This window comes from Hippichthys cyanospilos, chromosome 7 (assembly GCF_059441005.1).
Source record: "Hippichthys cyanospilos isolate Australia breed blue-spotted pipefish chromosome 7, RoL_Hcya_1.0, whole genome shotgun sequence".
Lineage (NCBI taxonomy): Eukaryota > Metazoa > Chordata > Actinopteri > Syngnathiformes > Syngnathidae > Hippichthys > Hippichthys cyanospilos.
Window position 1 is genome coordinate 3,077,071 of NC_142375.1, and position 22,930 is coordinate 3,100,000.

The 22,930-nt window shown below is 42.1% G+C and overlaps 2 protein-coding genes across 2 annotated transcripts in view; one reads left to right on the forward strand and one right to left on the reverse strand.

Moving 5' to 3' along the window:
• Positions 1-3,489: 3,489 nt before the first annotated feature.
• Positions 3,490-16,797, reverse strand: cct4 (chaperonin containing TCP1, subunit 4 (delta)). Its single transcript, XM_088419171.1, has 13 exons — positions 16,499-16,797; positions 15,557-15,609; positions 15,396-15,485; positions 15,220-15,328; positions 14,142-14,406; positions 9,676-9,808; positions 9,462-9,601; positions 7,548-7,644; positions 7,317-7,427; positions 7,116-7,246; positions 6,088-6,322; positions 3,697-3,810; positions 3,490-3,612 (listed from the first exon to the last, which is right to left on the reverse strand). Exons 1-13 carry the CDS (start codon positions 16,614-16,616, stop codon positions 3,598-3,600), a joined length of 1,611 nt encoding a protein of 536 aa, XP_088275297.1. The 5' UTR covers positions 16,617-16,797; the 3' UTR covers positions 3,490-3,597.
• A 511-nt stretch (positions 16,798-17,308) lies between these two features.
• Positions 17,309-22,930, forward strand: part of pus10 (pseudouridine synthase 10) — a 23,081-nt gene continuing 17,459 nt past the window's right edge. The window contains exons 1-2 of the mRNA XM_088419172.1: positions 17,309-17,472; positions 18,809-18,946. Coding sequence (XP_088275298.1) covers positions 18,821-18,946 — 126 coding nt within the window. The 5' untranslated portion in view covers positions 17,309-17,472; positions 18,809-18,820. The remainder of the gene's footprint in view (positions 17,473-18,808; positions 18,947-22,930) is intronic.

A 22,930-nucleotide genomic window follows, 5' to 3' on the forward strand; every position in this document is an offset into this window, starting at 1 on the left:
ACGTGAAATCAAATACAGTGGTGGGTTTTCAACGCTCGTAATCAGCACGTCATAAACCCGGAAACCGCCATCTTGGAGGTATTCGGTAACATAACACTGCACGGGACACTACGTATATCTGTAACATCGTTAGGAAAAATAATCAATTATTGCAGTGTTTCGGGTTGCACACCGACAAAAATATTTAGACTATTACAGGCTCCCAAAAGTGATCAAAAATCAAGGAGACTCCGGACAACATCCGAATTTGTTCCGCTCATTTTTTTTCAGTTAAGAAAATATTGATTGCAAGCAACTAATAACAAAGTTTGTAATGCAATGATGATGTTTTAATAGGTAAAAAGGTTTATTGCTTGTGATGTTTTTCTGACTTTGCTTTTTTTTAATGTAAGGTTTGGTGTGACAAATATAACTGACTGGCATAATTATTATTATCAAGCAACCACATGTTGCATAAATGAGTAATGTTTTTCTGATTCTTCTGAAAATGTCTCTCTCACCCATCCACACGCCATCTGGTTGTAAGCCTCCAAACCTTTGTAGGATTTAAGATCTTCGGCTGTGTATGGACTCGGTGAAAAAAAACAAGGAGTTGACTAAATCTGGATATGTAATTGTGAGAAGAATAGCCGGGATCGTCGTCAATCCAAGATGAGTCGGCCAACCCATATGGATCCACACCGCCGATAAACTGTATTTTTTCCACATAGCGGGCCTTCTCTTGTGTTCTGAGTCCTTCAATGTATGCCTTCGCATCGGCGACAGGCTTTGCTAAGGTTTTATTTTCGACATGAATAATTTTGTTTAATCCATCTAAAATACACATATTGCCATTGCACTCCGTTGGTCGAGTGCCTCCACAATGGCGGCGCATTCGGGTTACTCCCCACAATGTGACGTCAGCAGTGTTTTTCAACCTTTTCCTGAGCCAAGGCACATTTTTTTCATTGAAAAAATCCCGCGGCACACACCATCTGAAAATGGGGGGAAAAAGCTTATAATAACAATATAAGTGTTATATTGTTAATGTGTGTTTTTTTTAATATTGAAGAATGTCGTTATATTATAACGTCTTGAATAGGAATCAAATAAACACAAAGAATAAAGTATTTTATAATCTTTCATATTTATACTCACTCAGTGTGAAACCTGGGAGAAACACAAAGCCGCAAATATGCGACTTTTCACCGGTCGTGACTTAACAAAGTTTACCATGTGCACAACATCATCCAACACAGGAACGAGGTCTGCTGGTAAAGTCTTGGCTACGAGGGTTTCGCGGTGTAAAAAAACAGTGCGTAATGATCACATCTGAGTTTTTTTCCTTCACTCTTCTTACAAAGCCTTTGGTGCGCCCGACCATGGCTGCAGCTCCATCTGTGCAGACACTTGTGCAATTTTCCCACTTAAGTCCTCCTTTTTCCAGATATTCTGATGTGACACGAAAAAAATCCTCTCCTGTTGTTTTTCCTGGCAAAGCCTTGCAAAATAGAAAGTTTTCTCTGATTGTGTCTCCATCTACACAACGCACATTGGCCAAGAGTTGAGCATGTCCACTTATATCAGTAGACTCATCAAATTGCAACGCACATTTATTACTGATACGGATCTTGTCCAAAACCCCATTTTCTATGTCTGCAGACATCTCATCAATCCGTCTGGAAATTGTGTTATCTGAGAGAGCGACTTTGGCTATTTCTTTAGCCGCTTCGGGTCCGAAGACATTTACAATGTCTTCGCAGGCGGAAAGTATTAATTGCTCCGCCACAGTGTGGGACTTTTTTGACTTTTTGATTCAGCGACGTGGTAGCTCGCTTTAAGGGCTCTCTTGTTTACCTTTGCGGTTTTTCTCATGAAAGTTGCTTGTTTCTCCATGTGTCCACGCAGGCGAACAAAATACTCTACATTTTTGTTTTGAAGTGAAGGGTGTTTCGTTTGGAGATGGCGTTTAAGCTTACTTGGGACCATAGCACCGTTGGAGAGCTTTTCACCACATACCAAGCACAACGGAGTCTGTGCCGTAGTATCTCCGGTAAAAGTAAATCCAAATGAAAGATCGCTTTCGTTGTTTTGCCTCGCGCCAGAAACTTTGCTGGATGTCTTTGCTTTCTTTTGACCTCCACTCATACTAGGGCCTTCATCTGAGTCCAGATTTTGTCCAGGGTCCAGTTCAGAGTCAGCATTTTTCCTCTTTAAAAACGTAATAAGTTTTTTTGCAGGCGGGAAAAAACGCCAAGGGACTCCAGCCCTTGAGGGCCGGTATCCAGCAGGGTTTAAATTTTTCTCTCCCCAACACACCTGATTCAAATGATTAGCTTATTAGCAAGGTCGGCAGGAGTTTGAAAATGATCCTAATCATTTGAATCAGGTGTGGTTGAGTCAGAAAGTTGGAAAACATGCAGGATAGCGGCCCTTGGGGACTGGAGTTTGACACCCGTGATCTATAGGGTCCGGTTCATTTGACTAGACCAGTGGTATCAAACGTACAGCCTGCGGACTGGTTCTGGGCCGTGAACGGGTTTAATCCGGCCTGCAAGATTATTTTGTAAAGTATAAAAATGAGCCGTTATTTTTTTCTTCTCAGTAAAGGGAAAATTTGAAATGTGTTATAATTAAGAGTAATGTTGTGCTGGTAATATTTTGGACAGTATGAAGAGAATAATAAATCTGAAGTTGTTGCTTTAAAGTGACAATATGTAAGATTTAACCATTTCCAAAAGCTTGCAAATAAATGTGTTCTAAACGACCAACACTATGTTTTTCTACGATTAATATAATCGTATGCCTAGTTATCATTACATTACATGGGGGGTGGTACTCCTCCAGAGGCTGCCATGTCTGTTATAGCTACGGACAGCTAGAGGAGTGTGAATTGCTGCATTTACCTTCAAGCTACTAAGGCCTTGTCTACATGTAACCAGCTAATTTAGATCCACATAGATGCACGAGTGACTGAACCCCACACTCTGCCATAAGTGGGTCAAAAATGATCCATATTAAAATCAGTGCATTTTTTATGCAATTTTTGTCATTTTGATTAAGAATTATCACTTGTATAATATTTAGCATCATATTTAGGACCACACAAAATTGATTTAATGTTTGAAGTACTGTATCTTTATTTTTAACTTAATTTTTTTGAAAAATTACCCAGAATAGCAATAGAAAAATGTGAACATCCATTGTGTGCGTGTGTTTGTGTATGTATATGTGTAACTGTCCAGTCATTGACAGTTCCTCTCTCTTTTCCTTTTTTTGCCTTCTTGTCTCATCACTGTATGCAGTTCAGACAAATGACCTGTTTCTGGCTCTGATCATTGCACACAGGTACATTGAGTGCTACTTGATGTAGGGTGTAGACCCACACTGACGGCCCCAATCCCAACGACTGACAACCCAACAAGGCAAGGGCAGAAGACCATATCTGTTTGGTCAGCTCATTTTCACGTCAGATGCAGACAACGGGAGAAACGAGAGGCATGCACGTGGTTTGGCCAACAGAACCTTTTATTCATTGCTTATTGTGCAACCTATGTAGAATGAAGAGCCTCAGCAACGGCAGCGGGCGGAGCCCCGCACAGCAAGCGCCGTCCATCTTTATCGGGTGTTGACCTGCAAGCAAAAGAGCAGTGGGGAATGACGCCGACAGGAAGGCCGGGCCAGGAGCGAAGTGAAGTGCGGGGAAAGAGGTTGTACCACGTCGTCGATCTTGAGGATGCTGCGCACTGTCTCGGTGGCCAGGGTGAGCGCGCTGATGGACACCAGTAACGGCTGCACTACCAGCTCTTCCAGGATGTTGGAAATCCCGCCCTTACGAAGCAAGAATTTGGTTATCTATCTACAGTAACTAGCTCGGAAAAGCAAACGAAAGGACACAACAGTGAAGCCTGCTATATTTTGTTAAATGGTCGATGATGATGTTCATAATTGTATAATCGCTAATTCCTGTGAGCCTGACAATATGTTGGACTCTCACTGGCCAACGTTTGCTCGACTTGAAGCTAATCCCTTTTAGCGTGTCAACAATCTTTTCAGTTTACCGTAATTCCCCAAATATAACACACACAGTTTTCACCCCAAAATGAAGGCCAAAAGCATGGGCGCGCCCTATAAACAGTAACTTTTAAATTATTATTTTTTTAATTGAACACTATACAAGGACGATTGATCTGTCAGCCTAATAAAGCAAGTGATGCACAGATGTGCATTTTTATTTTGGTTCTGTTCTTATTTACAATAATTAGCGTAATGGGTGGACGTCACTTGGCTGTTAACAGCCAGTGCCTGTTGCAGCAGCTCGTGTTAGCTGAGGTTGTTACATTTTTTTTTAAAGAAAAGAAGTGAGCAGGTTAAACGAACGGCCGAGTCCATCCTTGTTCATTCGCACAAATATTACTGAAACCGAGAGGATCATGTAAAAGTTATGATGTCTCCAGCTGATTCAATTCAGAGTGCACCGGTTAGAGAGGACAGAAAGGTATTTATTCTATTTGACTTGTTTATTAACTGCGGTCTTTTAGTCTTGCGGTTACACAATCATAAACTTGGTGGAACACAGATGAAGCGTAACTTCAAGTATTTATGGTAAAATGACCAACTGCCGGAGCACATTGACTACACTGGCGATGCGTTCAGGGACCGCTCACAATGTAGGATATCTGAAATACACTTAAACGCGTAACAAATATATAACTTACGTATATGAACACAGGAAAATATAAAGAGGTAAAGAAGATGAGATTCATTCTGTTTTGCTATAGTTTTTAAATGGTAAAATGGTAAGTGGACTTTCACTTATATAGCGCTTAGGTACTCAAAGTGCTTTACACTAAGTAGTCATTTACCTACTGATGACGCAGCATCAGGAGCAACTGGGGGTTCAGTGTCTTGCTCAAGGACACTTAGACATGGTCTTGATGGTCGTGGGATCGAACCCATTGCCTTTCGGCTGGGAGACGACCACTCTAGCACCGGGCCATGCCGCCCCCATTGTTGTTAGATTGTTGCCAAAGTTTTGGTGCGTCTGGCCCACAAGTGTCTGTGATTTACACTATCTTTGTAAGAGTGTTGTCACATTCATCCAAAATGAGTTATTTGTTGAGTCAAATACCTTATGACTGTGGATAATAGGGGTGTGCCAAAAAATAAATTGATCAGAATCGCGATGCCCATTTATTATGATTTAAATCAATATAAAAGGTCATTAAATCAATGTTAGGATCAAACAGAAATCGATGCGATTCCTGTCAGCTTCCATACTACACACTGTACCATGATGTCACCACGCAGCCCCTTGGGTGATTGTCACAATTGCGCTGCTAGAAAGCAATTTTGTCGCTTTGCCACAGCCGCGAGTTTAAATGTTTCTGTTCTGCCTTTCAGGCAGTTAATTTGTTCTAACCCACATAGTAGGATGATTGTTTGCACTTTCATAGATTAAAGCAGAAATAATTTTATTTCGGTGTATTGAATCGCTTAGAATCGAACAATCGAAAATCAAATCGGAGACCCCAAAATCGGAATTGATTCGTGAGACAGCCAAAGATTCCCACCCCAAGTGGATAACATGCTAGCTAATGTTAGCTATCTTCAGCATGTTACATACCCTTCCTTGTATGCGTTTAGTTCATTAGCATTTTCCTTTGTGCCAGGTTTTTCCTGTTATATGTTATCATATGCAAAGAATGGTTGGCCTCTAATTAACGCTTTGTATTAAAATGAATAGCATTTTTTAGTCAGTAATTTGTGCACATTTTAATGGTGAGTTCATATTTTCTTGTTCAACATGCTAACATAAAAAATACCAGAATTTGTCTTAAAAATTAGGAGTGCGTCTTCTACAGAAGTGCGTCTTGTATCTGGGGAATTACGATATTACCATTAGGCCAAGGGACGTTCATGAAACCAAATGATTGGTGAAACTTTCATTTTTTTTTTTGGTTTCATGTGTCCGTGTCCAAGTGAGCCAAGGATTTTTCTCAAAGTGATGTTAAGAACAGGTGCTAAGGAATATAAAGCATAATGTGTTTAAATAGGCTTGTCAAGCAGGGGTATAAGAACTACTGTAAGTGTATACTTGTTCATTACCTTGCGCACGTTGATGCCGGCCATCTTGTCTCCCTGGGCATGCCTGTTGCGCAGCTCAGTGACGGTGCAGATGGGGTTGAGGCTGGCGTTCTCGGCCAGCGTGGACGGGATCACCTCCAGGGCGTCTGCGTAGGCCCGCACGCAGTACGCCTCCATGCCGGGCAGTGTGCGCGAGTACTCAGCCAGCCGCACCGCCAATTCGATCTCGGGGGCGCCGCCGCCGGCGATCAGGGCCCTGTGGGGAACGTGCTGCCGTTTCACATCCATTTGCCAAACTACCATGTGGCTAGCGACCGGACGTGTACGAGCGCCCCCTTCCTCGACAGCGGAGACCGGCCGAGAGCCAACGGGGACGCGTCGGCGTTAATGTGCCTCCACTTGTTACGCCCTGGCACCATGGACATGTGCCGGGGCGCCTTTGAAGGAGGTTCGGTGAGAAAGAAGATTGAGGAAAAGCGCAGGTAGGTCAAATGTGGAGGGAAACACTTTGGAATGGCAAACCCGTTTCAACGTACTTGATGGCTAAACACTAAAAAACCGCATGGTCTTCCCTCTAATGAAGTGCTTCTCAAATAGAGGGGCGCGGATGACCCCAGGGAAAAGGCTTTGTTTTTGTCATGTGAAGTGTAATTGCAATAAAATTAGAGTTTTCACTGCTCTAATGCCACAGGTATTGACTTAAGTTTTTAGTCTATGTAGTAGGTGTCAAACTCAAGGCCCGGGGGGCTACAGGGGCAAAATACTGATTTGACTTCAATTTAGGGCTGCACGATCTAGGCCAAAATAATAATCACGATCATTTTGGTCAATATTGCGGTCACGGTTATTCATCATGTTTGGTCAAACATGTCTATTTATTGCCCCTTTTTTTTTAAACATGTAGTATATATAAACATAGCTTCAAGACTTGATACTTCAAAATAATAATAAAACTAAATGGCAAAAACTTTGCACACAGGGCAACACAGCTGACTTACTTGAGTGCAAACCAATGAAAAATATGAAGCCTACATAGGACGGCCACCCACCTCTTCTTGACCAGGCATCGGATGACACAGAGGGCGTCATGGATGGACCTCTCGGCCTCTTCGATCACCAGCTTGTTGGAGCCTCTCACCACGATGCTCACCGTCTTGCCAGGGTTAGCACAGCCCGTGATCTGAGGGTGACCACGGAATCCAATTTGGTTAGGAGGAGCCGTGAGGGGAGCGGTCGGCATCATTAGTCACCTTGATGAGCTTGCCCGATCCGTCTAGGTTGACCTCCTCTGCCGTCTCGGCAGCGCCCAGCATCTCGGGAGCGAAGTGGTCGATGTGGGCGATGGGCTTGGTGCCGATGGTCTATCGGAACGCAAACGTTAAGAAGAGCTCGCAAGCAAACCAAACCGTTCGGATGGAACCCTAAACATAATAAGTTAGCATGTGGCTGGTCCATGTGGGTAGAGTTAAAGGGGCGCTCACCTTGCAGATGAATTCGATGTCCTCCCTCTCGATGTCCTTCACCACCATGATCTTCATCTTGTTGAGGAAATGCAGGGCCAGGTCGCTCAAGGCGTCCCTAAGGTGATGTTAGAAACATTAGCGTCAGCGAATGCCGCATCCATTCAAGGCCTGAAGCCATTACTCAACTTCAACTCCGTTCTCTGATTTTAACGGCCATCGCCATTTCAGCTGAAACAGTAAATGGCGTACGGCCTTCGGCCGCCAACATTTTCCAATATATCCCTTATTGGTTTTGAAACGCCTTATTTTCATACTAATTAGTTTTTTTAATTTTTTTTTTTTTATATCAATTCGCTCCGGAGTGGCTTTTGAATCATGATTCATATTATGAATTGTGTTCTACATATCAATCATTCCAAGCGCTTCAAAAACACCACATTAAGTGTTACAATAGTGTTGCATGTATGGTGTGACTGAAGAGAGATTGGTCGAGCGAGTGAGCAAGAGAGTGTGGAGGACGCAAATGCGCGGCAGGAGAGGAAGTGGTTGAAGAGGGCAAACAGCAGAAAAATAAAACTCCTGTTCAAGTTGTCCGCAGTAAGCTCTTGTATGTGTTGCCAAGCGCAACAATACCCAAGCAGCCATATTAACGAGCAGTAGAGTCTCATGTTGCGTTTATTTTAAAATGTAAACACTGTGTTTGTGTGTGTCCACACAGTGGACCCCCGGTTGACAATCCCCGCCTTACGTTATTTTCACCTAAACCGTGATATTTTTTTGTGATACTTCCCTTCCAGAAATATCACACTCTCAGCAATGTCATCATTTTTTGATGGCGTTTAGGCTCAGTACAAGCCTTGGCGGGAGCAGCACACTTGTGAGCTATTGCAAAAGTTTAATATGTCATGAAAAAAAAAAAAAAAATCCTTGAAGTCGTGAATCCGCGCAGTAGAAACAAAAATCCGTGATGTGGCGAATATGCGATAGTGGAACCGCGAGGTGGCGAGGGGTCACTGTATGTATGTATGTGTGTGTATATATATATATATATATATATATATATATATATATATATATATATATATATATATATATATATATTTTTTTTTTAAATTATATATATATATATGCACACACGCACACACACACACAAGATTGCAGAGCGAAGTAAGAAGATGATTTATAGGAAAACGAAGCTGGAGGTAATCAATATGAAGCTAGCCTAGCCTAGGCTACCCTTACTAGGGAATATGGACATAACGAGCACCACTCAAAGGTACATAAATCCCTTCTATATTTTATATTTATGATGTTTTCTGATTGTATACATGTATGCTATATATACGTAGCACTTACTATACTATTTTGGTACCAATTTTTTTATATGTATGTATAATTTTGATGTTTTTACCTGGGGTTCTAAACGCATTAGATATTTAACATAGGTTTGGATTGCCCGCCATGCCGTGAATTCGCCTTATGACCCCAACCGCGGAACAAATTAATCTCGTAACACGGGGGCCTATTGTATATACACTGTATATCACAAGTGCTTCATGAAGCATCACAACAAAACAAGGAACAAGTCAATGTAAAAAAAAATAAAAAATAAAAAAAAAAACCTCATTAGTTCACGCAAACCACCCCCCCCCAAAAAAAATCTCAATTGCAACGCATGCAATGCAGAGTAAGACATATAAATGTACTTCTGTAATTGTCTTTCTGTAATTGTTGAGGATGCAAAAATGTTAATATTCTTCCTATTTTTATTTATTTAAACAATGAGCTACATCAGTTATCAGAATTTGAATATGCCAAATATTGTTAACAGCCAAAAAAACTCCAATTTTGACACGCAAATTTGAAGGGAGAGCGCAGTGACAGACTTTTTTGTAGGCGAACAAATAACGGCGAAAGTACGCTAGCCGGTACCTGAGGATGGACTTCTGGATGAGCAGCACATTGCAGCCGGCCTTCTTGATTTGCTTGACCATGTTGAGGATGTAGGCACGCTCCTCACGCAGCACGCGGTCCATCTGTGCATAGTCCGACACCACGATCTGGTTGTCCATCTGCCGAAGCAAAAGGCGTGGCGTCAATGGCATCGCTGCTGGACGAACACATGAGCTCACGGCGGGCCACTCACGTCAGTCTTGGGCGGAGACAAGCAAAACTGGATCAGGCCGATCTTGGCTTTCTCCACCCGACTAACGCCGGCGCTTGCCACCTTCTGGGTCAGTACCAGTCCATCCACCAGCTCACAGTCGTCGATGGTGCCCCTGAAATACGGCAAATCGATCTAACTAGAGCATAGGTGTCAAACTCCAGTCCTCAAGGTCCTGGATGTTTTCAAACCTTCTCTCTCAAACACACCCGATTCAAATGATTATATTAATTTTCAAGCTCGGGCTTGCTACAAAGCTAATCATCGGAATCAGGTGTGTAGGGGAGCGAAAACCGGAAAACATGCAGGATACAGACAGTTCAACACCTATGAACTAGTAGATGCACAGGTGTCCAACTCCAGTCTTCAAGGGCCGATATCCTACATGTTTTGGAACCCTCTCTCTCAAACATGCCTGATTAAAATAATTCGCTTACTAGCAAGCTCTGCAGGAGCTTGAAAACAAAAATACAGACCCACAAAGACCTGAGTTCGAAACCTATGAATTTGACACGCGCGTGTCAAACCAGTCCTTGAAGGCCGGTATCCTACAATTTTTTTATGTTTCTCTCTCTCAGACACACCTGTTTCAAATGATTATTTTCAGGCTCCTACTGAGTTTGCTAGTAAGCTAATCATTTGAATCAAGTGTATTGAGGAGAGAAAACCGAAAAACATGCAGGATACCTCGAGGACACAAGTCTGACACCTGTGCATCTAGTTCATAGGTCATCCTGGAGAGCCACATTCCAAGCTGTGTTCCACCTTTCCCTTTAACCACCACGCCTGATTCAAACAATTAGCTCACAAGTATGGTCTACATGACCTTCATCATTTGAATCAGGAGCGCTGGTTGAAGGTAGGGCAGCGCAATTATGTCCAAAATAATGATCATGATTATTTTGTTCAATATTGAAATCACGATTATTCTTCATGCTTGATCAAACTTATCTATTTATTGCACTTAAAAAAAAAAAAAAGCAGTATATATAAACAAGGCTTCAAGGCTTGATACATAAAAATAAACTAAAATAACTAAAGTAAACAATAATTATGGCAAAAACTTGGCACACAGGGAACACAACTTATTTGCTGAATGCAAACCAGTGAAAAAAAATGAAGCCTACTTAGAACCAAGCACATACTACAACAACAGGTCTGTAAAAACACTTACAACTGCTTTAAAATTTTTTGCAAGAAAATAAAACAGTACAAAAGTACCATAATCTATGGACTTAGAAATCAAAATGCCATTTTTGGTCATTTCAAACCCAATTTGTTCCAAATTTCGGATTTTCCAAAATGGGTCTCATTTGACTGCTAGCAAGGTATATATTAGGAATCAAGTGAGAATCTCAACATCATTTTACTCGGGTGCTGATGGGAGGCTGCTAAAAGTACCAGAATCACAGTGAGTATGGAGTTAGTCAAAATGTAATTTTCAGTCATCTCAAACTGAAATTATTCCATTTTTTTTATATCAGATTTCTGAAAATGGATCTCAATTGACAGCTAGCACGGTATATTAGAGGGTGAGAAAAGCAGAGGCTTTTGTCATGCAAACATTTGGGAAACATTGGCATTCGAAGACTTTTAAGGTGGAATTAAAACTTGAAATCTCAGGAGCGAAGCAAACTTCAGTGTTGCCATTGCCTCCCACTTTTTACGCGTGAACACTAAGTGCAAAAAGAAAACACGTGGAATCTCGCCAGAACGTGTTTTGCCGAACTTTATACTCAGTGCGGCTTTACCCGAAGTCAGCTGATATTCTCCCATACTGGTGGCAGTAAATGGGAGTCTACAGAATACAGTACAAACAACACTATAACATAGGTGGAGAATCCTAGTACTGTATTGTCTGCACTATAAGGCGTACCGAATTATAAGGCGCACCATCAATGAATGGCAGAGTTTCTAAAAAAAAAAAAAAAAAAAAAAAAAAAAAAAAAAAATGCCATATATAAGGCGCACCGGATTATAAGGTGCACAGAGTTGAAACCATAGTACTGGCTAGGGTTGCATTATGCATCCACTAGTCACTATGATCTAGTGACTAGATCATAGGTGTCGAACTCCAGTCCTCGAGGGCCGGCATCCTGCATGTTTTCCGGTTTTCTTTCTCCAACACACCTGATTCAAATAATTAGCTCATTAGTAAGCTCCGCAGGAGCTTCAAAATGATCCCAATCATTATGCATTATGCATCCACTAGATCAATGGTCCCCAAACATCGGTCTGCAGACCGATACCAACTGGTACCAGGTCACGTGGGCTGCACCCAAAATAATGTTTTGTGCTTGATCTTTGTTTTTTTGGCGCCGCTTGTGGCCACTGGATGATGTGGTTTTTAGAGCAGCCAGCCCCCACTCTCCCCGCGCGCAGAATAGATCCAGATCAAGCCATGCACTTGTGAACGCTGCGCTGCAATCCTTTTGATTTTTCCCTCGGCATGCTTTATATATTTTTGACCAGCTATTTAGATATGGCGCACAAAGAAGTTATGAATAAACAAATGTCAGGGAAATTTAACTGACAAACATGCAACAGAATGAGTGAAGAGGCAAGCGTAGGTGAATGTGTGACGCCGCTGTCTTTTTAATTTTTTACTTGGCATGCATTATATATTTTTAACCCGCTATTTCGTTATGGAGCACAAAGAAGTTGGGAATAAACGAAAGTCGGGGAAATTTAAACTACAAACATGCAACGGTATGAGTTTGGGGCCAAGCATGAGTGAAGGCGTGGCGCCGTTGTCTTTTAAATTTTTTCCTCTGCATGCATTAAATATTTTCGACCCGCTATTTCTATGGAGCACATTACGAATAAACTAATGTCAGGGAAATTTAAATGACAAACATGCAACGGTATGCATTTGGAGCCAAGCGCGGGCCACGCCGCTGTCTTTTTAATTTTTTACTCTGCATGCATTAAATATTTTCAACCCGCTATTTTTTTGGAGCACAAAGAAGTTAAGAATAAACGAAAGTCAGGGAAATTCAAACGACAAACATGCAACGGTATAAGTTTGGAGCCAAGCACGGGTGGCGCCGGTGTCTTTTTAAATTTTTCCTCTGCATGCATTAAATATTTTCAACCCGCTATTTCGATGGAGCACAGAGAAGTTACGAATAAACGAAAGTCAGGGAAATTTAAAAGACAACCATGCAACGGTATGAGTTTGGGGGAAGGCGTGGCGCCGCTGTCTTTTTACATTTTTTCCTCAGCGTGCATTATATATTTATGACTGGCTATTTCAATATGGAGCACAAAGAAGTTATGAATAAACGAAAGTCAGGGAAATTCAAACGAAAAACATGCAATGGTGTGAGTGGGGAGCCAAGCGCAGGTGAACACGTGTTGCAGCTGTCTTTTTAAAGTTTTTTTAATGAGTGTGGGGCCACACACTCTTAAGTCCTCAAAAAAAAAAAAAAAAAGTGTTGGGCCTGCAAATCAAGTTGATTAATCGCGCTGAACCGTGTCGGCTTTAATACCCTCAGGCCAGGTCGGTTTGAACTGGATTTTTGAGGCATAAACTATAAATTATGCAGTCAGCATATGATTTGATCCATTTATAAGGCGCACCAGATTATAAGGCAGCTTTAAAAAAAAAAAAAAGGGAGCGCCTTATAGTGATACGGTAGATTAAAACGATTTAAATTCTTTCAAGCTTTTTTAACAGACTCCTCATCCCTCCCCAGTGTGCATGCTCGCCAGGAGTTGTCTAAGGCATTTAGGTCACAGTGGGTCAGCCAAATCATGAGGCATTTGTATCGGCAAATGTCCATAAGCAATAGTTCGTCCGCCATGTTTTCTGCCCGGCACTTGTGCGTGGTAAATAAATTCAGGAAGGTACACACTGCAGAAAATCTGGCCCGCTCAGACACCAGGCGAAGGGGGCGTGGTTGCCGAAATTACATCATTTTTGATGCGTGGAGCCGCACGGAACTGGCGGACGTGTCAAGTATCAATCAATCTGCCGCCCTCCTTGAAGGATTTTCTCACTTGTTATTTCTAAAGTGTAATGAAAGTGATTGATTTGACATGTACATAGTCGGCGTTTTGAATGTTAAAATTGTAGAGGATCAGCTTAGTTAATTGTGGCAGCCAATATTTTGATCGTGATTAAAATTCGATTCATTGTGCAGCCCTAGTTGAAGGGAAACATCAAAAACAGGCTGGATCGTGGCTCTTTAGGACCCCACTTGTCCAAACCCTGGTCTAGTGTTTGAAGTCAATTTTTTTTCACATGTGAAATTGCTATTTTTAACTTCTCTGACTTAAAAAGGGAGAAAAAGGGTTATCAAATTGCAACTGAAAGGGTTGTGATAATGAATAATAAATCTGCAATAATACAATAGCCGCAATAACCTACGCGTGATGTGGCCAGGGAACAGTAGTTCCACTCCACAGGCACTACGGATATATGGATATAAGTGGGGTTTACTTACCCGAGCTTTTTGATGACCTTAATGTCATTGAGGTCGACACCTGTGGCGGCGGCAGGGTCGATGACACGCATGACGGCATCCACGCTCATGGGTGCCAGCAGGCTGGAATATTGCGACACAACCTTGGAGCAGAGCGAGGTGGTGGCGCTGTTGAGTAGCGTCTCGCGGTCGCTCAGCTCCACCGGCCGGCTCATGGCCGTCAGCACCTCCACGCCTTTGTCAGCTGCCTTCTGGAACGACTCCGATATGGTGGTGGGGTGGATGCCTGCACCCCAGGACAAAAGTGGGCGCTTAGGAATGCCCAATATTTCAAGATAAAACAAATATTTAAAGATAGTTTCACTACACTATTTTCTTTGATCATAAATAGTCTGGTGAGATAGGCTGATACATGATATCATGTGAAGATGCTCATCCCATCCCCAAACAGCCCTCTTGGAGTATTCCTGCTCATTGGCTAAACCACTATGTCCTCACTTTGTGATAACACTCATCGAGTTCCGCCCATGACATGGCCCCACTCGCCCCGCATTGATATACAGTAGAACAACTCTACAATGAAATCATGTGCGCAGCCAGACCATTTTCATAACAGTGGACTCTTCCCTAGAGCAAATCTATGTCTCGGACGTAAACATAAAAACAAAAAAGAACAACAACAACAACAACAACAAAAACATGTGGTGCAACGTAGAATCTGACTGAAGTTTAAAAACAAAACCATCCAACTCGCCCACATTGAAATTCAAAAAGAAATTGCCAACCTACAATAAGCATTCATTTTCACACTTACATCGTATCTTGCATAATGTCTTTCGCTTTGCTTCAACCACCTTTCATCTTCATTACTTTTATCCTGCCTTCAAGTGTTGCTCGATTTAAGATTGACGCGTCCGAAACCTCCGTGCGTCAAATGACGTTATTTCGACAACCACGCCCCTCCATGCAAGGCAGATTTTCTGAAATGTGTACCTTCCAGAATTTCTTAACAAACAGAAACCATGGCACACACACACACACACACACACACACAGACACAGGGGCCATCTTATCCAGGGTGGCCCATTTGATTGCTGACCTTTTTGCAGCAGTTTGGAGCAAGCGTCAAGGAGGGCGCCGGCAATCACCACCACCGACGTCGTACCATCACCCGCCTCAATGTCCTGAGCTTTGGACAGCTCCACCAGCTGCGAGATGCACCCAACCATGAGAAGACGGACGAACCTCGGGGGCAGGGCAGAGCACCATACCTACCATCTTGGCGGCGGGGTGCAGCACCTGCATCTGCTTCAAGATGGTGGCTCCGTCATTGGTGATGGTCACATCTCCTTTCTCGTCCTGGATCTGAAAGCAAAGTGGGATAGGTGAGGGGCGCTCAGGGCCCGCTCTGGAGTCAGCACCGCGCCTCGGCTTACCATCTTATCCATTCCTTTGGGCCCCAGGCTGGTTCTTATGGCGTCGGCCACGGCTGTCAAGCGAGCGGCACAAGCATCAGCCACATGATATTAACAGTTTGACTTTGTGAGGCAATCGTGAAGACACTTTCGCCAATTCATCGGACCAGACAAACAGCCAAATGTGCAAAATGAAGACATGCAAAGACAAAGCGACCACATGGAACCATACCCAATGAATACAGGTGCCTCTGGTCATTATGAAGGCCACGGCACTTTGAACCAACAAACTCATGCAACGTGTGACTTTCAGCTTTGTTATACGTCAATCATCAATCTGTCAATTATTTTGTCTATTCATCAGAGAAAAAAACTCTCATTGCCAGCCTTATTATCTACAAAAAGGACATCATTTCAAAGTGACAGTGCATAAATTGCGCAAGTGCGAACTTGTTGTGATTCACTTTTAGCGTTTTGTCAAAAAATTACCCCAAATTATATATTTGTGTTAAAAGGGCGGAATTCTGACAATGGTAAATGAATGATTTAAAGAGTTTTCAAAAAGATTCTTGGAACGATTTGGTGATCGATTCATTAATTAATCAGTTAATAGTTATTTTTCTGCATTTATTTACGTTTATATCGTACAAAAACGCAGAAGAGAGATTTGGGGAGCTGGAAATGGTTTCATTTCCTTTCAACGAGGAACATAATTTGATTGATTTCCAACGTTTGAGAAGGAACTGTATTGGTGATTTTCATCCCTGAAGCCGAAAATGAACTGTTTGGTCAGGCAACATGACGTCACGGATGCTTTATTGGCGTCTGAATTGAAGGAGTCAGTCCTACGATTGCTCGACTTTTTTTAAAAATGGCCTGGCCGGGCCCATAGTGCGATGACTCTCTGCATTATTTCCCTCTCGGTCGATACGCAAGAAATGAGCAATTGTCAGCACTTTGTACCTTTAGCAGCCGAGATGTTGCTGAAGCGGATCTGAGCCGGCTTGTCCCGATCCACGTACGCCCCACCTTTGTTTTTGCCTCCGTTAGAAAGCTTCGGTGCCGACATGGCTTCGGGCATGACCACTTGATACTCGATGGAAGATGCCCGGAAGGACCCTTACGACAAGTCTGATGTGTCCCGGAGATGTGATGCGGAACCCAGACTTAAGATGGAAAAGGATATTGAAACCTAAGCGGTACAACACAGAAGCTTCCAGAGCCGCCAGGAGGAGTAGGGAAGAGGACGCGCTAAGATGACGTAAATAGACAGCAGTTGTTGCGCGCCGAAGCGGTCGCTTCTCCATTTGAATGACTCAACAGAAAAAAACAGTTCCGTACTATGTAAAATACAATAATAGCGCATATTTAAACCCCTGTAAATCGTTTAGCGTTTTCCGAGGAAATAAATTTGACAATTCAATTCAAACGCAAATCCAGTATATTAATCTCGTCCGCAAAGACAATGGCTAATAGTACTGTATGTATATCATTTTTGTAGTAACGAGAAAGCATTTCTCTCAACACTCACACCACACAGTATTCGACTTTTACAAATTGTTGCTTTCTCTTCTATCGAAATAATTTCTCTCCCATTTCATCCATTTTTGTAACAGTTTTTTTTTTTTGCTCGTGCAATTTTTCATTTCTTCAGAGTACAGCTCTATTTTTTTAACATGTATATTTGCTCACATGATTATAAAACCAACCTCGCGCCTTCAGATTAGCATCAGGGATTAAACGAGCCGTTCTGGTTCGATTACTTTTGTCTGTACGGTTTCATCACCAAGGAACGAAAGTCCCTATGCATCATGTTAGCAGGAAAGTTTTAACCCGCCTTAAGACAAATTGTTGCAGTTATCTTTTCGCATGCATGTGTTGTTTAATTTGTCTGGTGGTGGAAATTGAGCGTGCATTTTGGCAGCGTTTGGTGGACGGTTAGTATGTACGCTTAAGCGAAGCTAGCTTGGCCGCTGCGTGGGACGCGCACTTGCAAGCGAAATCAGATACGTGCAATTTCGACCATGACAATTGGCGTAAAGCGAACGCATGTGCACGTTTCCCATTTCGATGATTAAGCCAACTTGTGGTCGAATGACAAAACGACTCGACATTTGTATACGCTGAAAAAAAAGTGTTGCATTGACTTTACTCAATTAGATTTTGTCAAGTAGTTGCACGAAATAAATAGATCTTAACATACTTTTTGAGTAGACTACACATCTGGGTCATTACCGAATTGGAGGACATTTTACGTCCCACCCATCACATTTTAAATAATGTTTCTGAGTAAATGTACTTTTCCTGAGACTAAAACGCAAAGAGACAAGAATTCTTGAAAATAGTTTTAAACACGTTAAATAAATCTGGACTACCCTCTAATTTTTTTAAAAAAGGTCTTTTCTCTTGTCCCACGTCCTGTAATGATCAACTTGAACCTGAATTGAAACTGTTCAAATTCACATTGCTTCTTTTTTTTGTATTGTTTCATTGCTGTCTAAGTGGGAACCTTTGTTTTACTAAACAGAACACTTACAAACATAACACACAAATAATACTTTGTATTCATGGAAAGTATGTCCCACAACATGCATGCAACCCTGTTAGCATAACCTGTTTGGCATGCAAGAAGAAGAAAACAGGGAATCACATCATCAAAATGGACTTAGTAAATGGACTTTCACTCATAAGTGCTTTTCTACCTTGGTTGCTCAAAGCACTTTACACTAGTCATTTACCTGCGATGACGCAGCATCAGGAGCAACAGTGTCTTGCTCAAGGACACTTCGACATTGATTAATCAGAAGACAATGCTTTTTAATTTTTTTTCTTTCTTATTTACAAAAGTAAGTTTGTCCGCTTGGTCAGCAGAAATAGATAGCTAAACAGATTCCCCCCTAACAAAAACTAACATTAGCGCAGGTTTGCTACACTGATACTGTGGCTAGAGTAAATGTATGTATTCATTTATAAAATCATGTAATAAAAATTGTAGCATTGATCTATAAACTGTACAAATTAAGCCTATGATAAATGATTACCTACTACTGCTAAATATGTAGCAGGAAAATTAGAAAAGTCAAGGTTGGCTGAAACCAAAATGTCTGCCAATTCCAAATAACAAAAAAAAAAGAAAAATCTGGATCCTGATGTTTTTTATGGCGTGCAACCATCCTGGTGAAATCAAATTGAGTACATTCAACATAACATTTTTTCTCCAGTTTAGGCTGCATGTATTTTCAGGGGTGGGCTCATCTGCTTTTGTATGTGCAGTCTGAATAAGGGATGTTGCCCTTGAAGCAGAAAGACAAAGCCATCATCAAGAAGCTGTTGGCGTGTGGCTGCTGCGCTCGCTGTGTGCTCAGGTTCTGCTGCATTGGAGACCCAGACGCTTACAGGCACAACCGCCAGGTACATGCCGCCGTGGAGATGCGTGGAAATGCAAATTCACCCTTGGTAAATGGTAAATGAACATTGCACTTACAGTATACAGCGCTTTTCTATGATCCTCAAGTACTCAAAGTGCTCACACTGACAACTCATTTACCAAACGCACTCATACACCAGTGGTGGTAAACTACGTTGTGTAGCCACAGCTGCCCTGGGGCAGACTGGCAGAGGCGAAGTTGCCATATTGTGCCTATGGCCACTGGAGCTAAGGTGGGTGAAGTGTCTTGACCAAGGACTTAACAACACGTGACCCTGACTTAGCGAGATTCGAAAAGCTAACCCTTCAGTCACTAGACAACCCGCTGTACTGCCTGAGCCACAGCCACCCCAAATTCACCCTTAGTGGGATCCAAGCGGTCGAATCCACAGATTATATCACCTACTTGCAATTTTCTCATCAGGTCCAAAAAGTATGCTCTAACTTTCACTCTGGATGTATATGGAGTATGCATGTTCAACAGTTTGTAAGAGTACCACTCTAAATTGACTTTGAATTGTTTTCGTATGAGTTGTTGAGTTTACGAATTTAAAACTTGCAAAAACAACTCTCGTTTGCACGCCTATGACCACGCGTGACACCACCTCATGTTTTTACATGAATCTCTCCTTTGGCTTTGTGGATCTGATCCTTTGCATTCAAGTATCTGGATATGCAAAATAAGATGAGGTCACACCAAGCTACCTGACAAAGTAAGTCGATCTGTGGGTCATCTGCGTCGCCATACTTTGCCCAGTAGCTTGGTGTGACGTCATCTTAATTTGCATATCCAGTTCCAAGAATCCAAAGGAGAGATTGATGCAAAGACGTGAAGCAGTGTCTCGCAAGGTAATAGTCGTGCAAGCCAGAGCTCTATTCAATATACCTTGCACTCGCACGTTTTCAATTGGTACACTCGACACAATTTATAATGGTACTCATACCAATTGTTGAACACGCATACGTATTTTTGACATCCATCTTACTCCATAGATGTAGAACGAGTCAACTCTCTCTCAGGACTAGAATCTTCACTTCTTGGACTAAAATCCTTTTCTCAGTACTAGAACTTTCTTCTCGAGACAAGAACCGTTGCTTGGCTCTTCTTCCCTGGCACTAAAAACTTCACCTGCCATTAATACATCCACCCCTGACTATGACTGAATGTTGGCGAGTGTCTGCAAAGGCAGCGTCTCTTTTGATCGCATTCGAGTTTGTACTGCGCCCGTGGTAAGGACAAGCATTTAAACTGCCAGTGAACACTTGCCACCGTGAACAAGCCCTGACATGCGTTTGCTACCTTCGACAACACTCGCAATGGGATACAGACCTAATCTTATACATTGGGGGTGTCAAAAAACTATTCCCAAGTGGGAAGGACCAATAAAATCATGGTACAGTGGGCCCCCGGTTTACGAGATTAATCTGTTTCGCGGTTAGGCTCGTAAGGCGAATTCGAAACCTATGTTAAATAGCTAATGCGTTTAAAACTCCAGGTAAAAACATAAAAATTGTATACACATCAATTGTACATATTCAAAATTGGTATCAAAATAGTATAGTGGGTGCTACATATATATAATATACATGCATACAATTAGATAACATCATAAATAAAAAAATATATAAATGATTTATTTACCTTTGAGTTGACGCTTATCATGGCCATATTCCCTAGAAAGGGTAGCCTAGCCTGGGTCGGCTATCTTAGCCTTCTTCATATTTCTTGATTGTCTCCAGATTCGTTTCCATATAAGTCATCTTCTTACTTCTCTCTTTAACATCACTAGCACTCTTGGGACCCATCGCTGACCCATTCAAGTTTGAAATAAGCAGGAAAATGCACTATAAATATATTATATTAAGCACTCAGACGAGATCCAGTCTTTAACATGTGGCCATTTTGACCGTGACACTGACCAATAGCAGACCAGCGTTATAGTGACGTAGTGGGGACGCGTGTATACACGTATGAGCATGGACAGTGGTCCCCAACCCCCGGTCCGTGGACCGGTACCGGGCCGCATGGGCTGCACCCGAAATAATGTTTTGGAGATGATTTTATTTAATGGTACGCGCACACCGAACGCGAACGAGGCGAAAAAGCGGAGAGTTTTGTATTGTAGTCATTGGAGTTTGCGAATGCACGTCGGGCGACGCGATGGACCCGAATGGAGCGACGCGAAAGGCCGCACGTGGTCACGAGAAGCGAAATTTTGCATTTCACGTGAAGTTAATTTTTTTTTACTTTTTCCGCGTTTCGCGTCGCGACAGCCAATCAACTTTGGGAACATTCAACGGCTCACGCATGGGGCAGGAATGAATCGTGGCAGCCGCTTTGCGTTCACCGGGAAGGATCCAACACGGCCAGCTGAGCTTTCAATACAAAACAGAGCCAAGCAAGAGCACTCACCTGGCTTGTAGAGAGGCGGAAGCGAGAACTTGGGACAACTGATATGGGCAGCGTTTGCTTCACTTAACAGCTGTTGAACCAAAGTTACTGTGCTAAGCTAACGATAGCGCAGCATTGTCAGCACAATATTTAGCGTGGTCTCAGCCACTGCGAGATTGCGACATTGAAAACTTTTGGCGCCGCCTCTGGCCGCTGTTGGTATTACATATATTACATACATAGTGAGAAGGATGATGTGGCTTTTAGAGCAGCCCCCCCCCCCCCCCCCCCCCCAAATGTAAGGCGTTGGGGACCACTGAGCATGGACACATCTAACATGGCGGTCACGCACGCACACTAATTGCCATGTTGGATGTGTCGCAAGGTGAAAGAAATGGCGTAAAGAGGGGACAAAGAAAAACGTCACGGTCGACATAAGTTGAAAAAACTAAGGCAGGGAGTTGTAGGCCGGGGGTCGACTGTAATGTATGTAATGTATTTGTACAACTTTAAAACAACAACTTTTATTATTCATTATTATTTTTTATTATTCAAAATTTATTATTCTTTTTTTAATAGCACAAGCACAACATGACTTTAATCATCAATTATGAACATTACTATAAATCGTAAAAATTTTAAATGTTTCATTTTCAAAAAAATTCAGCTCGTTTTACACTTTACATTACAAAATCATCTCTTGGGCCAGATTAAAGTTGTTTGCGGTCAGAGTTGATCCGTGGGCTGTATGTTTGACATCTCGAAAGAGCTCTGACTTGCATTTCCTACCTTCACTCACCTTATCCTGTGTCAAAAATCTATTCCCTAGTGGGCCGGACAAAACAAAAAAATGGATTTACACTACTTTAAAACAACAACTTTAGATTTTTTTTCCCAACTCACTCAATGCCAGGGACATCTTTTTAAGTCCAGACATTAAATCACAGCTACTGAAGTATTAAATCGATACTAAGGACATTAATTTCTAGATACTTAAGTATTAAATAGGTATTAAAGTATCTGTTGTGGAATGTCTAGACTCTTGAAAAATTTGTAAATATATCCCTGTCCAAAATATCACAAGCACAACATTACTTTTAATCATGAAACAAACATTCCTATTAATTGTAAAATTTAAAATGTTTCAATTAATTAAAAAAAAAATCAGCTCATTTTAATACAGTGGGCCCCAGGTTTACAACATCCCTGCCTTACGTTTTTTTCACGTTACGATGAAGACTGCACTGTTTTTTTGTCCCCTCTTTATGCCATTTATTTCGCCTTACCATGCCTCAAACATGGAGGTCAGTGTGCGTGCGTGCCTCTGCAAGTCACTCCACGCTCATATGCCTTCATGGTATCACGACTCTCTAAGATGCTAGTCTGCTATTGGTTGGCGTCCCAGAAACACTAAGATGCTGGTCCGCTATTGGTCAGCGTCACTCGTTCCAAAATGGCGGAATGTTAAAGCGTTGTTCTCCTGAGTGCATACAAAAACGTATTTTAGTGCTTAATTAGGTTCAAACTTGAATTGGCTGTCCATGGGTCCAAAGATTGCGAGTGATGTTAAAGAGAG